Source organism: Musa acuminata, chromosome BXJ3-8 (assembly GCF_036884655.1).
Source record: "Musa acuminata AAA Group cultivar baxijiao chromosome BXJ3-8, Cavendish_Baxijiao_AAA, whole genome shotgun sequence".
Taxonomy (NCBI): domain Eukaryota; kingdom Viridiplantae; phylum Streptophyta; class Magnoliopsida; order Zingiberales; family Musaceae; genus Musa; species Musa acuminata.
Genome location: NC_088356.1, coordinates 17,106,966 through 17,124,468, shown reverse-complemented (window position 1 = coordinate 17,124,468; position 17,503 = coordinate 17,106,966). Strand labels below are relative to the sequence as shown.

The 17,503-nt window shown below is 49.8% G+C and overlaps 1 protein-coding gene across 1 annotated transcript; it reads left to right on the top strand.

The window, feature by feature from the left end:
* The first annotated feature begins 1,204 nt into the window (after positions 1 to 1,204).
* Positions 1,205 to 3,382, top strand: LOC135644153 (uncharacterized). Its single transcript, XM_065161613.1, has one exon. It carries the CDS (start codon positions 1,205 to 1,207, stop codon positions 3,380 to 3,382), a length of 2,178 nt encoding a protein of 725 aa, XP_065017685.1.
* Positions 3,383 to 17,503: the final 14,121 nt, after the last annotated feature.

Here is a 17,503-nt window from a genome sequence, read left to right as displayed (position 1 = left end):
AAAATGAATTTCAAAAGACTTCTCTTCCAATAAACCATTGGAATGATTTGGAGAAGAAGACTTTTTCTTTGAATACCAAAGCTTTGAATGCTTTATTTTGTGCTTTGGATAAAAATGAATTCAATCAAGTTTCTATTTGCGAAATGGCTTATGACATTTGGCATACACTTGAAATCACACACAAAGGCATAAGTAGGGTTAAGGAGTTAAAAATCAATCTTTTAGTTCATAGTTATGAATTGTTTCACATGAAACCAAGCGAGACTATTGGAGACATATACACCCGGTTTACGGATGCCATCAATGGTCTAAAAGAACTTAGTAAAAGTTTTTCTAATTTTAAACTCGTTAACAAGATATTAAAATCCCTTCAAAAGAGTTGGGATCATAAAGTAACCGCAATTCAAGAAGCCAAAGACTTAAACAACTTTCCATTTAAAGAACTTATTGGGTCTTTGATGACCTACGAAATGACATACAATGCACATGTAGAACTTGAGAACAATCTTCTAAAGAATAAAAAGGATTTGGCACTTAGAACTCAAGAAGACCACTTGAAAGAAAACTCAAGTGATGATGATGATTGATAGGGGTAAAAAACTGACTTGACATAACACCCCGGATTTGACGTAATACACCCCCCCATGTCGGACGCCCAGCACGGCGCGCTGCCCCAGAAAGAGCATTAACGACGACGCAACACGCACCCATACCCACCGTACTTGGGCCTCCTCGGCTGACCCATCAGGGCCGGCCAAGGCAGGCAAACGCACCTGCTGGCATCCCCCATACCCTGCGGCAGCTCGGCTCCACACGCAACGTCCACGACGGCGACAGACGCCACCGTAGGTACGGTCCGGCTCTTGCAGGATGGCCCATCAGGTAACATCAAGCCCCCCTCATAAGTACCCCCCCCCCCCCCCCCCCCCCCGGCTCCCAGCAGGGAGGACCAATTTCTCACTCAATACAATACTCCTCCCCACTGACGTAATCGTCGGAGGGGTCGGGCCGAGCCACCGACCCGACCTGTGTGCAGGTACCCGATCGCCGGTAGCTCAGCAAGGCCAAGTTTTCCAGGCAGGTCCTCGACATCCGCCATCTCAAGGCCTCGGGGAGGGACACGTCCGATTCGAGTCATTTGGAGCCCTGAACTAGCCGCGTCGGCCCCTAGGTCGCGGCTAAAAAAGTTACTTACCGTAACAGAATGGCGCTAGAAGGAGGGCCCATCCAAATGTCAGGCGATCAGCAAATCTACCCCGGCGGATCCTCAAATGCGGAGCTCCCCGCCTTGGGGGAACGGCGTGACGAAACCCACGACGAACGCCCCGCAGCGGTGTCGGAATGCTACTGGCGACCGTTCAACGACCCGGGCTTGTCGCCCCCTAGCGGCGCACCCGTCGACTCCTCGCAAGTGTCGCCCGAGGCCTTTCATGACCTCGCCCACCAGGTCCGAGCTCTGACAAGCATGGTGCAGACCATTGTCTCCCAACGAGCCCCTCCGCGTGCGACGCGGCCCTCGCAGCAACAGGAGACCCCCGACCCGGCCCGCGCGCCACTCCCAGGGCCTCCGGGCTCGCCTCGAAACCCCACAACTCGACCGGGGAGCAGGGAAGCAGAGGACACGGCGAGCCGCCCCGAGGCCGAGGCTCCGACTGCCGACTCGACGAACGCCCTACGGGCCCAGCTGCGCCTCGTCAGTCAAAGGCTTGACGAGGTACAACAGGAGGTTCGTAAGTCAAAAGGAGAACTCGGGGCGGACGGACACCAAGGATCTCCGTTCACCCCCGAGATACAGGATCAGGCGATCCCGCTGCATTTCCGCCTCCCCTCCTTGGACGCGTATGACGGCGCGACCGACCCCGCGGACCACGTGGCCGCTTTTCGGTCCCAGATGGCGCTATTCGGGACTTCAGACGCCCTGATGTGCAGGGCATTCCCGACGACCTTGCGAGGACCAGCCCGCGCGTGGTACAGTGGCCTGAAGCCAGGGACCATCGCCTCCTTCGATCAGTTCGTCAAGGATTTTGAACTTAACTTCCTGGCGTACGCCCGACCGAAGCCGTCCATGGCATTGCTCCTGGGGCTCAACCAGAAGGAGGACGAGCCCCTTTCTCACTTTGTGAACCGGTTTACGACGCAAATCCGTGGATTGTCGGATGCTCACCCCTCTCTCTTGATGCAGGCCTTTATGACTGGTCTGCGGCCCTCCAGGTTCTTCTGGTCGCTCGTGGAGAGGCCCCCCGTCGCGGTCCCCGAGATGCTCCAACGGGCCAGTCAGTTCATCGCCGCGGAAACCTGGATGGTCGGAAGGCGGGAGGAGCACAGAAAGGTCAAGTTAGAGCCGCCCCGACAGCAACAACCCACCGCCTCCCGGCGAAAGTTGGACAGGCCCGACCCAAGGCCTCCTCTTCCCGCCTTGAACTCTTCCCGGACTGAGATATTCCTACACGAAAGGGGGAAGGGGCTGCTCAGGGACCCTCACCCGATGAAGAACCCGCGAGAGCTCGCAGACCGCTCAAAGTATTGCCGGTTCCATCGACAACACGGGCACGACACTGAGCAGTGTTTCGAGTTAAAAAGACAAATCGAGGAGCTCATCCTCAGAGGTCACCTCGGCCAGTACCTCCGGCCAAGCAAGGAGGAGTCTCCTCGTCCGGAGGGCCCTGTCGAGCGACACATCGATGTCATAGCCGGGGGCCCCGCTTCTGGAGGAAGTTCTATGTCGGGCAAGAAGGCCTATGCCCAGGCCGCCCCCGACGAAGCCTCGGGACGCGGGCTCGAGCCCGAGATCACCTTCCCAACCGGAGCTACTGAGCGACCCCACCACGACGATGCCCTAGTAATATCGGCTAGGGTAGCCAACGCGCAAGTAAGGAGAATCATGGTCGACACGGGGAGCTCGGCCGACATACTCTACTTTGGCGCCTTCCAGAAGCTGGGCCTAGCCAGGGAAAGTCTAAGCCCGATGTGCTCGGCGCTCACCGGCTTCACGGGAGATTCAATATCGCCCCTGGGAGCCATCACCCTGCCTCTGACCCTGGGGACCCCGCCGAAATCAAAGACCGTCATGACCACCTTTTTGGTGGTCGACCTTCCCACCGCTTATAATGCCATACTCGGTCGACCAACCCTCAACAAGGTCAGAGCCGTCGTCTCGACCTACTACCGGACCGTCAAATTCCCGACTCGGGAGGGGGTCGGGGAAGTCACCGGAAGCCCCCAAGAGTCCAGGCGCTGCTACCTCACCTCCGTCTCATTGAGCAAAAGGACCAGGGGAGGGGCGCCTCTGGAAGATCCCCGGGAAGCAAAGAAGCCGGCCCCCCACCCTGAGCCGAGGGGATCCACTGTTGACGTCCCCTTGCGGGAAGCACGGCCGGATTAGACGGTCAAGGTCGGATCAGAGATGCCCGAGCGGGAACGGGAACAGCTCGTCGGCCTTCTGCGGGAAAATACCGACATTTTCGCCTGGGCCCTGTCGGACATGGAGGGAGTCGACCCGAAGGTCGCGGAGCATCATCTCAATATCCCACCTGACGCTCATCTGGTGAAGCAAAAGCCCCGGCGCCACGCACCTGACCGACAACGTGTCATACAAGAGGAGGTGGACCGACTCTTGGCGGCCGGCTTCATAGAAGAAGCCAAATACCCTCAGTGGTTATCCAATGTAGTTCTCGTGAAAAAACACAATGGAAGCTGGAGGATGTGCGTCGACTACACTAGTCTCAATAGTGCGTGTCCTAAAGACTGCTATCCCCTCCCGAAGATCGACCAGCTGGTCGACGCGACGGCAGGGCACGCACGCCTCTCTTTCATGGACGCCTATTCAGGATACAATCAGATCAGGATGGCGCCCGAAGACAGGGAACACACGGCTTTCCTCACCGATCAAGGGATATACTTCTACAAGGTCATGCCGTTCGGGTTGAAAAATGCCGGAGCCACGTACCAGAGGACGGTAAACAAGATGTTTGCCCCTCAAATCGGGAGGAACATGGAAGTCTACGTGGACGACATGATTGTGAAAAGCAGAGAGGCCGGAACACACCTTGCCGACCTAGCCGAGGCCTTCGCCACGCTACGCAAGTTCGGCATGCGGCTCAACCCCACAAAGTGCGCTTTCGGCGTCACCTCCGGGAAGTTCCTGGGGTTCATTGTACACCAGAGAGGAATCGACGCCAACCCGGAGAAAGTACAGGCAATAATCGATATGAAGTCCCCTCGGACGGTTAAAGACCTGCAGCGACTCAACGGTAGACTTGTCGCCCTATCTCGCTTCCTCGCCCGATCGGGCGATCGCTGCCTTCCTTTTTTCAAGGCGCTCAAAGACCCGAAGAACTTTCAATGGACATCGGAATGCGAGGAGGCTTTGAAACAGATGAAGCAGCACCTGGCCAGCCTCCCTCGACTCGCCTCTGTCTTCCCCGGCGAGAAGCTGGGGCTCTATCTGGCGGCCTCTCTGCACGCAGTTAGCTCCGTCCTCGTGAAGGAAAGCTCCGGCACACAACTCCCGATCTACTACGTCAGCCATGTCCTGAGTGGACCTGAGGAACGTTACCCGCCGATTGAAAAACTCGCACTCACCCTGGTGCTCTCGGCTCGGAAATTGCGCCCCTACTTCCAGGCACACTCGGTGGAAGTCGTCACCGACCAACCTCTCCGACAGATCTTAACAAAGTACGATGTTGCAGGTCGGCTCCTCAGATGGGCGGTGGAGCTCGGTGAACATGATATCAGTTACGCGCCCAGAACCGCCATCAAGGCCCAGGCGGTAGCCGACTTCATTGTGGAATTAGCTCGGGTGGACAAAGACCTCGAGCGAGCTCTCGAGGCTTGGACCCTACACGTGGACGGCTCGGCCAACTCAAGGGGTGCCGGAGCTGGGCTGGTCCTTCTCGCCCCCGACGGACGCTCATTCGAGCGCTCCCTCCGTTTTGGGTTTAAAGCCACCAACAATGAGGCGGAGTACGAAGCACTCCTAGCAGGACTAAGGCTGGCCCTCGAGATGCAAGTGGCCGCGATACATGTCCTCATTGACTCGCAACTCGTGGCCGAACAGCTCAGCGGTGGATATGAAGCTCGTGACGCAACCATGGCCAAATATCTGGCACGGGTAAGGGATCTAGCCGCGAAATTCCCTCACTTTACATTATCTAATGTTCTGAGGGAGGAGAACGGATGAGCCGACGCGCTCGCTAAGCTGGCGTCAAGGCGAACCCCCGAAGCGTGGCCAGAGATGGAGGAGCTTCCCGCTCCCGCCATTGAGGTGGCAACCACGGCCCCAGGCGGTGCGCCGACCACATGGGTGCAGGAGTTGTTGCGCTTCAAGCGGGACGGAACCCTTCCCCTCGACGAAGGCGCAGCTCGGCGTCTGCACCGCACGCACGCGTGGTACACCGAGGAAAGTGGCCGGCTTTACAAACGATCCTTCACCTACCCCCTCCTGAGGTGTTTGGAGCCTGACGAAGCCCGGACAGTCCTGGCTGAAACTCACGAGGGGATCTGCGGTGAACACATTGGCGGACGGACCCTGGCGCACAAGATACTCCGCCAAGGCTACTACTGGCCAACCATGTGTCGAGACGCAAAAGCTTACGTGCAACGGTGCGGCTCATGCCAACGACACGCCTGCGCACCCCGACAGCCTGCGGTTCCGCTCAGTCCCATCGACTGTGTATGGCCATTCGCCCAGTGGGGACTAGACCTCCTCGGCCCCTTCCCACCGGCCTCTGGACAGCGGAAGTACATAATTGTGGGAGTGGACTACTTCACAAAGTGGGTCGAGGCCGAGCCACTGGCTATGACGACAGAGCACCAAATGGAGAAATTCGTTTGGAAAAACCTTGTGACCCGGTTCGGGTTGCCCAGGGCCATTGTCACCGACAACGGACCTCAGTTCGCCGGCACGAGGTTCCGGGAATTCTGCGCCGATCATGGCATTCAACTAAGGTTCAGTTCGGTGGCCCACCCTCAGACGAACGGGTTGGCCGAGGTAACCAACCGGTCCATCCTGGATGGCCTCAGAAGAAGAGTGTCCGCAGCCCGATCGACTTGGACGGACGAGCTCCCCAGCGTGTTGTGGTCGCTGCGCACCACCCCCAAAACTGCGACCGGAGAATCCCCGTATAGATTGACTTTCGGGACTGAGGCCATCCTACCGCCCGAGATGACTGTTGCCACACTTCGAACAAGGAGCTACGAACAGGAGGCCTCGAACCAGGGACTCCGCGCCAGCCTCGACGTGCTCGAGGAGCGACGCGCCGACGCACACTTGAAGGCCCTCTCTCACCAGAGAGCCGTCGCAAGGGTCTACAACAGAAAGGTGCGACCCAGACCAGTCAGGTTAGGCGATCTAGTCCTACGGAGGGCCGAAGTCACCGACCCGACCCGAACGAGGGGGAAGCTGGCCCCCAAGTGGGAGGGACCTTACCGGGTCACCGGCGTGGTTCGACCAGGTACTTATCGACTCACAACGATGGACGGTTCCTCCCTGCCGAGGACATGGAACATCCAGAACCTTAAAAAATTCTTCGTTTGAGGTCCCGGGCAACCGCTCCAGAGTCGAAGTTGTGCAATTTTTGAAGTTTAAAAGACACTGGGAAAAGGTTCTTTTATTCACGAAGCATAGGATTACAAGACCCGACTTTCGAAAGACATACTGGGAGAAAGTTTTCTTTATAAAGCAAGGGGTTACAACTGTGACCAGACCCGAAGGGCACAAAAGTTACAAAATGCGGAAGCTGCCCGGCTGAGCTGACCTCCAGACCGCCCTAACCGTCGGATCCCCCCACGCCATCATCGAAGGGAACTTCCTCCGGCATGTCCACATCCAAGTCCTCAGGATGCGAGACAAACGGATCTGCCTCCACTTCCAGCCCGGGATGGCTCGTCTGGAACCAGCCAAGGGCGATTCGGTACCTGTACTCGTAGGTAACCTGCCCCGACCGAGCCAGCCCGAGCTGGAAGCCCGGTGATTGTTTATAGGCCTCGATTATCTCCTTCTCTTTTTCCGGCCGCCGCTCCCGCTCGGCCGCCAGGGCTTCCGAGGCCCCCTTCACGTCAGCCAGGGCGCCCTCTAGCCGCTGGGTCAGGGCGGCCGCCTCGCCTCGGGCCAGACGAGCCTCTGACTGCGCTCCCTCCAGGAGTCCCCGGAGATTGCCTTTCTCCTCCTCGGCCGCCCTCGCCTCGGACCTTAAGCGAAGGACCTCGGCCTCCAGCGCCAACGCGCGCTCGTCGGCCGCCCCTGCCTCAGCTCGGAGACGCGCCGCCTCCGCCTCGAGCTCCGAGGAGCGCTGCTCGGCCGCCGCAACCGCCTCCGAAGCTGCCCCGGCCCGAACCTCCTCGAGCTGCTTACGCAGCTCGGCATTACGGTCGCACAAAATTCCAAGGGCCCGACCCGCATCGCGAACACGGTCAGCCAGTGCCATCGCGTAGTGCTGGCCCTACAAGAAGAAAGTCAGAACGACCCTCGAGAGCACCACAAGTCGGAAGCCGGCAGCGGAACACTTACCCACAGCAGCGACTTCACGGACTTCCCGAGCAGGACGTCGGACGGCAGAGTGTACATTTCGCGGGCCAGATCAGGATGCAGCCCCCCTCGGACGAACGCAGCCGCGGTCTCCTCGTCGGCCCACACCCGGGTCCCGCGGGTCAGCCCCCCCCAGCGGGCTACCAACCGGTCAGAAGGCTGGCCCTCGGAAAGTTCGCCCATCAGGCGCGCCTGGTAAAAGTCGTTCGGCGGCCCCGCGGGAAGACGGCACAAGTCCCGGATCGAGGGCTCCCGAGGCGCCTTTCCTGCAATCACGTTGCTCGGGCCTGCCTCGCCCCGACCTCGCCCCCTCGCCTATCGTGCGAGCCCGACTCCGCCGCCTCTGCGCTCCCCTGAGCCCTTGGGGGAGTCGGTTTCTTCGCAGCAGCGACCTTGGCCTTCTTCCGAGGGCGGACGTCCTCGAGATCCACCGGCGCCTCCCTAGTGCTGACGCTCGGGCCGACCCGGCGCCGCGGAGATACGACGGGCGAAATGCGTCCTCCACGCACTACAGCAAGGTTCACCATCTCTGCACAAGCATAAAGACCTCGGTCAGTATCCCGAAAGAGAAAAGCAAAACTGGAGGGCCCAGCGCCACCTTCTCAATGCATACCTCGAGGTACTGGGCTCAAGCCCACCTCGACCAGCCACGCCTCGGTCATCCTTCGGATGACTCTGGAAGACGGGAGGATCTCCTTCAATCTTCGGAGGGCTCCAAGCTCCCCCTCGTCCAAAGCCGGGGCAGTGTTATCAACTGCGCGCGCCGCCCACCGGAGTCCGAAGCTCCAACTCTTCGGATGGCAAACGTAGACGAAGCGCTCCTTCCACCCCTTATTGCTGGAAGGAGCCCCACAGACACGGAAACCCGGTCGGGCGGACAAGTAATAGCCCCCCGACCCTCTGGACAGACGGAAACAGGAGAGGAAAAGGGACCGGCTCGGGGCGATCTGGGCATAGTAGCATTCCCCGAGGAACGCCACCAGATAGCGCCAAGAATTCGGCGCCATCTGAGAAGGAGAAATGCGCCACCACGCGACGCAGTCTGTAATGACAAGGTGCAATGGAAGGCGCAGCCCGGCCTCGAAGGCATCTACAGTTAGGGCGAAGCCCTTAGGTATAGGATCATACGCCCGCTGCCCCGGCTCAGGGGCAATGAGCGCGAACTCCGCTGGGATACCGTAACGGTCCCGGAGGAGGCCGAGCGACGACTCGCTCACGGTGGAGTCGAGGTCGTGCGGCCACATAAGCGATTCGAGGGCTTTGGTGGCCCTTTCCTCGGACGACGAACGGGAGCTCGCCAATGCCACCTCCTCACCGGCGGCACCGGAAAGAGGAGGCAGAGAAGGAGAGGACGAAGGAGGGGAAACCATCCTTATCGAGTTTTTGGGAAGGTAGGGCGGCTGAAGAAGCGCTGGGCCAGGTCACACAAAGAGGCGATTGAAGCAAATACAGGTGCCAAGAAGTGAAAGGGACCGACGGAGCGCTACTTATAGCCTGTTTCCCGCCGAAACGGCGACCCTTCCTCTTCTGAAGCGTGCTGCGAAGATGCAAAAGTCGCATCACCATAACTTCGGCAGGCGCGGCTCTTAATTGCAGCACGGTGCGAAGTACGGAGCCCCTAATCATATCAACCTCAAAAACCGGCGACGCCCGAAAGGTATGGCCCTTTGACCTTCCCGAGGCAAAAGGCGACCCGGCTACCCGCCCCCGCACAACGGTCGAAACGACCAAACTCTGGACCAAAAGCCAAGTATCGCCTCGGTCATGTTACGCCCGGAGCCATCGCCCCGGTCGCAGCCCACCTGCACCGAGCGCCTCGGTCAATCTCTCCCAAGACACACCTGCGCGGTCACCCCGCCTACGTTGTTCTCCACGGTCCTCGGCTTTGCGCCTCCCGAGACACACCTGCGCGGTCACCCCGCCTGCGTTGTGCTCCTCGGCCCTCGGCTTTGCGCCTCCCGAGACACACCTGCGCGGTCACCCCGCCTGCGTCGTGCTCCTCGGTCCTCGGCTTTGCGCCTCCCGAGACACACCTGAGCGGTCACCCCGCCTGCGTTGTGCTCCTCGGTCCTCGGCTTTGCGCCTCCCGAGACACACCTGCGCGGTCACCCCGCCTGCGTTGTGCTCCTCGGTCCTCGGCTTTGCGCCTCCCGAGACACACCTACGCGGTCACCCCGCTTGCGTTGTGCTTCTCGGCCCTCGGCTTTGCGCCTCCCGAGACACACCTGCGCGGTCACCCCGCCTGCGTTGTGCTCCTCGGTCCTCTGCTTTGCGCCTCCCGAGACACACCTGCGCAGTCACCCCGCCTGCGTTGTGCTCCTCGGTCCTCGGCTTTGCGCCTCCCGAGACACACCTGCGCGGTCACCCCGCCTGCATTGTGCTCCTCGGTCCTCGGCTTTGCGTCTCCCGAGACACACCTGCACGGTCACCCCGCCTGCGTTGTGCTCCTCGGTTCTCGGCTTTGCGCCTCCCGAGACACACCTGCGCGGTCACCCCACCTGCGTTGTGCTCCTCGGTCCTCGGCTTTGCGCCTCCCGAGACACACCTGAGTGGTCACCCTGTCTGCGTTATGCTTCTCGGCCCTCGGCTTTGCGCCTCCCGAGACACACCTGCGCGGTCACCCCGCCTGCGTCGTGCTCCTCGGTCCTCGGCTTTGCGCCTCCCGAGACACACCTGCGCGGTCACCCCGCCTGCGTTGTGTTTCTCGGCCCTCGACTTTGCGCCTCCCGAGACACACCTGCGCGGTCACCCCGCCTGCGTTGTGCTTCTCGGCCCTCGGCTTTGCGTCTCCCAAGCCACGCCTGCGCGGTCGCCCCACCTGCCTGGTGCCTCCCGACCCTCGTCGGCCCTATTGGCCCCGAGTCCGACCCCGTTCGGCCTCCCGACCGAGTTGTGTCCCGGCCCAGCACTGCTCGAGAAACGTTCACGCGACTAACCCATCCACAGCGCACCTCTCAGACCCACCTGAGCAGCACGATTGAAGCAGGGAGCCATGCGTCGAACTCCTTACGTGCAAAACCAATGCATAGCTCCTTTCGGGTGGGGCATATGATAGGGGTAAAAAACTGACTTGACATAACACGCCGGATTTGACGTAATACACCCCCCCACGTCGAACGCCCAGCACGGCGCGCTGCCCCAGAAAGAGCATTAACGACGACGCAACACGCACCCATACCCACCGTACTTGGGCCTCCTCGGCTGACCCATCAGGGCCGGCCGAGGCAGGCAAACGCACCTGCTGGCACCCCCCATACCCTGCGGCAGCTCGGCTCCACACGCAACGTCCACGACGGCGACAGACGCCACCGAAGGTACAGTCCGGCTCTTGCAGGATGGCCCATCAGGTAACATCAAGCCCCCCTCATAAGTACCCCCCCCCCCCCCCCCCCCCCCGGCTCCCAACAGGGAGGACCGATTTCTCACTCAATACAATACTCCTCCCCATTGACGTAATCGTCTGAGGGGTCGAGCCGAGCCACCGACCCGACCTGTGTGTAGGTACCCGATCGCCGGTAGCTCAGCAAGGCCAAGTTTTCCAGGCAGGTCCTCGACATCCGCCATCTCAAGGCCTCGGGGAGGGACACGTCCGATTCGAGTCATTTGGAGCCCTGAACCAGCCGCGTCGGCCCCTAGGTCGCGGCTAAAAAAGTTACTTACCGTAACAATGATGATGACGACTTGATACTTCTAATAAGAAAATTTAAAAAATTCATAAAAATGAATAAAACTAAACATGACATTAAAAATAAAAATGAACTTAAAAAAGACCAAATAATTTGCTACGAATATAAGAAACTGGATCACTTCAAAAGTGAATGTCCTCAAGTGAAGAAGAAGCAACCGAAAAAGAAGAAAGCACTAAAAGCTACTTGGGATGATTCGAGCGCATTCGAAGACAAGGAGCCAACCAACAAAGAAGTTGCTAACTATGCTTTAATGGCCCTTGGTGATGAGGTAAGTAACTCAATCGAAGCCCATTTATCATTTGATGAATTATTGAATGTTTTTCATGATTTATTTGATGAATGTAAATTAGTTAATAGAAAGTATAAATTATTAAAAAAAGGAGCATTTCTCTGAATTCAATAGATTAAATATTAAGCAAGATAATAAAATATTACCTCCTTTTACAAAATGTGAAGAACTAGAGATGCTTAAAAAGGAAAATTTGCTACTATATGAAACCTTAGAAAAGTTTGAAATGAGAAGCAAATCTTTAAACATGATCCTTACAAAAGGGGTCATGTTCATCGAAGAGTTCAAGTTGACTTTGTGAGTAACACTTACCAAAAGCCAACCATCTTTGTTAAGGGCCCAACTTTGCATGTTTCACCCTAAAACAAATGCAAATTATGTTGTAAATTTAGACATTATGCTCATAAATGTCCATTTAAGAGGTATAGTCCACATAAGCTAATTTGGGTCCCTGAAAGAACCTTAAATGACTCAATGCAAAATGATAAATTAGATAGATCTATTAATGAGGAACCTAAGGTAAAATTGGTACCTAAAAGAAAATCTCCTTTCTTGTAGATATGTCTACAATCACAAGCCAGGAGGAAGAGATGATACCTTAATACTGGATGCTCAAGGCACATGACTGGAGATCTAACATACTTCTCTAAGCTCACCAGCCAAGACAAAGGATTTGTTACCTTCAAAGACAATAACAAAGGAAAAATTATTGGAAAAGGAAATATAGGTAATAAATCAAACCTTTTGATTGAAAATATTTTATTAGTAGATAGTTTAAAGCATAACTTACTAAGTATTAGTCAATTATGTGATAAAGGCTATAACATCAAATTTGAATCTAATTCTTGTATTATAGAAATACTACACATAAATAGATCTTTGATTGCCTTAAGAACCAACAATATCTATACTATTGATCTTGATAAGTGTTGTAATGAAACATACTTTTTGGTTTTAAACGATGATGCTTGACTTTGGCATAGGAGGTTAGGTCATGCTAGCATTAAACTAATCTCTCAAATTTTATCTAGAGAACTTATAAGAGGAATCTCTAGCATCAAGTTTGTCAAAGACAAAGTGTGTGATGCATGTCAACTAAGAAAACAAATAAAAGGTAGTTTCAAGTCAAAGAATCAAATAAGCATCTCTAGACCATTGTAATTGACACATATGGATTTATTTGGACCAATTGATATAACAAGCCTAGGAGGTAACAAATACACCTTTGTAATTATTGATGATTATAGTAGATACACTTGAACATATTTCTGAGCACATAAAAGTGATTGTTTTAAGTGTGTTTTTAAATTTTATAAATTTATTCAAAATGAAAAAGGCTTTATTATTTCATCTATACGTAGTGATCACGGTGGTGAGTTTCAAAACCATGATTTTTAAAACTTTTATGAATCAAATAGGTATAATCATAATTTCTCTATGCTAAGAAACCCATAACAAAATGAAGTAGTTGAAAGAAAAAATAGGAGTTTACAAGAAATGGCAAGAACTATGTTAAACGAATATAGCCTACCCAAATATTTTTGGGTTGAAGCCATTAACACGGCATGCTATGTCATGAATAGGGTTCTAGTAAGATCATTACTTTCCAAAACTCCTTATGATTTGTGGAATAATAAAAAACCTAATGTTTCGTATTTTAAAGTTTTCGGTTATAAATATTTTATTTTAAATAAAAAAGATGCCTTAAGAAAATTGATGTAAAATCCAATGAAGGTATTTTTTTTATTATTCTTCTACTTCTAAAGTATTTTGTATATTTAATAAAAGAATTTTAGTTATAGAAGAATCTATTCATGTTATTTTCATTGAGATTTTCAAATCCAAGAAAAATGATTTTGATGATGATTTTAATTTTGATGGTTTAAATTTGAATGAACCCTCTCTTCCCAATAGCAACTTAGATGCATCTTCTTCCAAATAATCTTTACCTAAGGATTGAAAGTATGTAGATACTCATTCTAAGGAGCTAATCATTGGAGACACTTCAAAAGGTGTTTAAACTCATTCTTCTCTTAAAAAATTTTGTACGAATTCAGCCTTTTTATCTTAAATTGAACCTAAATGCATTAACGAGACTCTAAAAGATTATTCATGGGTTATTATAATGCATGAGGAATTAAATCAATTTGAGAGACATAAGGTGTGAAAGCTTGTTCCTAAACCTAGTGACCATTTGGTAATTAGTACTGAATAGGTCTTAAGAAACAAGTAAGATGAACTTGGTATCGTGGTTAGAAAAGAGGCTAGATTAGTGGTCAAAAGTTTTAACCAAGAAAAATGTATCAATTATGAAGAAACCTTTGCTCTTGTGGCTAGGCTTGAAGCCATAAGGATTCTCCTTGTCTATAATAGTTATAATAATTTGAAGTTATTTCAAATGGATATTAAAAGTGCTTTTCTTAATGGTTTTATTTCTGAAGAAGTTTATGTTGAACAACCTCCCAGATTTGAGAATGTTAACTTTTTGAATCATGTGTTTAAGTTGACTAAGGCTCTCTATGGATTAAAATAAGCCCCTAGGGCTTGGTTTTAGAGACTTAGATCTTTTCTTATTCAAAATAATTTTATGAAAGACAAGGTCAATACTACATTGTTTATCAAATATTTTAAAAATGATTTTTTCATTATTCAAATTTATATTGATGATATCATTTTTTAGATATTCAAACATCTTTATGTGAATCTTTTGCCAATAGTATGAGCCATGAATTCGAAATGAGTTTGATAGGGGAATTAACTTTTTTCTTAGATTTACAAATCAAACAACTTAGTGATGGATTTTTTGTTAGTCAAATAAAATATACTTTAGATATATTAAAATGATTTAATATGGATAATGTTAAGGCTATCAATACACCAATGAGCACTTCTACAAAATTAGATATGGATATTAATGAAGAATGTTTTGATCAAAAGGCTTATAGGGGTATGATAGGTAGTTTATTTTACCTCACAGCAACTAGAACCGATATCATATTTAGTATTGGACTATATGCTAGATTTCAATTTAATCCCAAGCAATCTCACTTAAAAGCTGTTAAAAGGATTTTTAGATACTTAAAAGGAACTCCTAATATAGGATTATAGTATCCAAAAACTAAAGATTATGAATTGATTGTTTATACCATTGCTGATTTTGCTAGTTGTCAAATAGATAGAAAAAATACATTCAGAATAAGTCAACTCTTAGGTCATGCAGTTATCTCTTAGTCTTGCAAGAAACAAAACTCGATTGTTTTATCTACAACCAAAGCTGAATATATAGTAGTAGGTGCATGTTGTGCACAAGTTATATCAATAAAAAATATTTTAGAAGTTTATGAAATTTATTTAAAAAATTCCTATAAAATGGGATAATACTAGTACAATATGTTTAACCAAGAATCTCATTCAACACTCTAGAACTAAGCATATTGACATTATGCATCATTTTATTAGAGATCATGTTAATAATCATGATATATCTTTAGAATTTATTGATACAAAGTATCAATTAGTAGATATTTTTACAAAACCATTGAATGAGGAACAATTTGATTTTAGTAGAAGAGAATTAAGCATGTTAAATCTTTTGAATGCATGAGTTCCTCTTGAATACTTTTTGGATTTCTCGATTTTTCATAAGTTGAATTTTCCTTTTAAATCAAGATCATCTCATATGAATCTTTCCTCTTTCTATTTGCAAAAGAAGAGCCTTGATTCATGAATTTTTTATCCTTCATTTGATAATCCTTTCCCATGAATTCTTCCTCACTCTACTCACGAAAGAAGAATTTTTATTCATGGACTTTTAGTATGTGATGATCAGTTACAAGAATAGAGATTTGATTTTTTAGTATGGACATCTTGATCCTTTACGATATCCTTTCTCTTTGCTATAGTAGAAGCTTGATTCAATGAAACTTAACTTTCATGAATTTGGTTCTTGATTTTTTCCTATGGAGAATGAATTCCTCCTTTACTCTTCTTACTCTTCTTTTTATTTTTATGACAAAGGAAGAAAGAAACTTGCACATCTCAAGAAGAACCAAAAAGCTCTTGCACATCTAAAGCAAAAATGCTAGCTTACCCATTTCAAAAAGCAAAAGTAGTTATCATACAAAGTTTTTGCTTAACTTCTCATTTTTGCTAACTTGGATAAATTAGAGTAAAACTTGCTTGAATAGTTTAAAACACTTGCATTATTGAATGATTCTTCTTTTTGTTGATGACAAAGGGAGAGAAATAATGAAAGTTTAATATCATGATCAAAATGTTGATTTAATACATAAAGTGATAAATGCTTAAAAATTTTAATGTCTTAGCATCATGCATGTTATGCCCAAAATGATGTATCATGGATGCTTTAGTATCATGCATAGGAGAAATGATGAATGTTTGGTTTCATGATCAAAATATTGATTTAATGCATGAAGTGATAAATGCTTAAAAATTTTAATATTTTAGTATCATGTATGATGTGCCAGAAGTGATGTTGATTTATTTTTGGTATCATACAAGAAGGATGAAATGTAAGGTTTTAAAATTGTGCATATTTTAATTTGAAACTATAATGATGCACAAACATATAAAATTTTGATTTGATATATTGTATTTGATCCTCGTGATCAAAATTGTTTCACTTGAATTCAAAGGTCATGATTCCTTTTGAATTCAAGTTTGCTTATCTCAATATAACATATAAATAAGGGGAGTTAAGGTTAACTCCGTCATCAATTGATTATCAACATAAAAAAGGGGAAGATTATTGAATCTCGGATTTTGATGATGAAATCAACTGATAAATTGTTGATCTAATCCATATGTTGAGAAGAGTATTGCAAGATTAACTATGATAATAAATAAGGCATAAAGCAGATGTTGGGCCAGAGTCAAAAATCGGATGATACGTCAAAGATTTGGATGATATGCCAGAAGCTCGCCGAGAGTTCGTCAGGAGTTTGCCAAGAGTTCGTCGAGAGTTCATCAGGAGTTCACCGAGAGTTCGTCCAAAGTTTGCCAAGAGTTCGTCGAGAGTTCACCAAAAGTGTGCTTAGAGTTCATCGGAAGTTCGTCGAGACTTCGCCGAAAGAAAATTGACATGCTGGACAAATATTGCTTAGTTAATACCTTAATTATCGTAGTTAGAACTTAGATTGAGTTAGGATTGAGAGGTAATCTCACTAACTCAGTTAAGGGCCAATTGGGCCTGATTTAGGGCTGAGTTGGGCCGGATGGAAGGCCCACTCGACCACTTGGAGCCATGCCAGGCAATGGAATCGCTTGAGGCTCAGCCTCCCAAGTGGTCTGGGCGGTGGTACTGCCCAGATTGGGCAGTGGAGCCATCGGTAGTTAATACTACCAAGCAATGGTACCACCATGTCAGGCGATGGTACCACCAGAGCCCAGTCTCCGATGCTCTATCAGGAGATAGTACTGCCAGACTAGGTGGTGGTACCGCTAGTACCCTGAAAATCCGGCATGAGACACTTTTTTATTCCAATTCTGAAACCTTTGGAGCCTATAAAAACCCTACTCCTTTCCACATGAAAGGGTAACAAAGTAGCAATAAAGCGTGGAAAAATGTTTAAGTGTTGGGGTGTAAAAGGGTTGTAAAATTGCTAGGAGTCCTCTTCCTCTTTCTTTAGCTTTATAATCATTTGAGAAGAGGTGTGAGGCTTATAAGGGTTGTCTCCTAAAGGAAAAAGCTTAGTTAGAAGGTGGTTGGTCTTCGCTTATTGAAGGAAGACCATTAGTGGACGCTGGTGACGTTGACGGAGGAGGAATCGAAACTGGACGTAGATCGTAACGATCGAACCACTATAAATCCGGTGTGTTCTTTCCTTACTGCTTACTTTCATTACTTAGCTGCTCAGTTCACTTTATATATACTCTAAGTCATTGCTTTTATTACTTTCCGATACGGGCTTTATCGAAATGATTTTATCGAATGAGATTTTTCAAATCAATGTAATTTTGCGTAAACACTAATTTATAACT

What these genes read in the sequence shown, in the direction of transcription:
- LOC135644153 (XM_065161613.1), top strand. Translation starts at nt 1,205, where the DNA reads ATGGCGCTAGAAGGAGGGCCCATCCAAATGTCAGGCGATCAGCAAATC.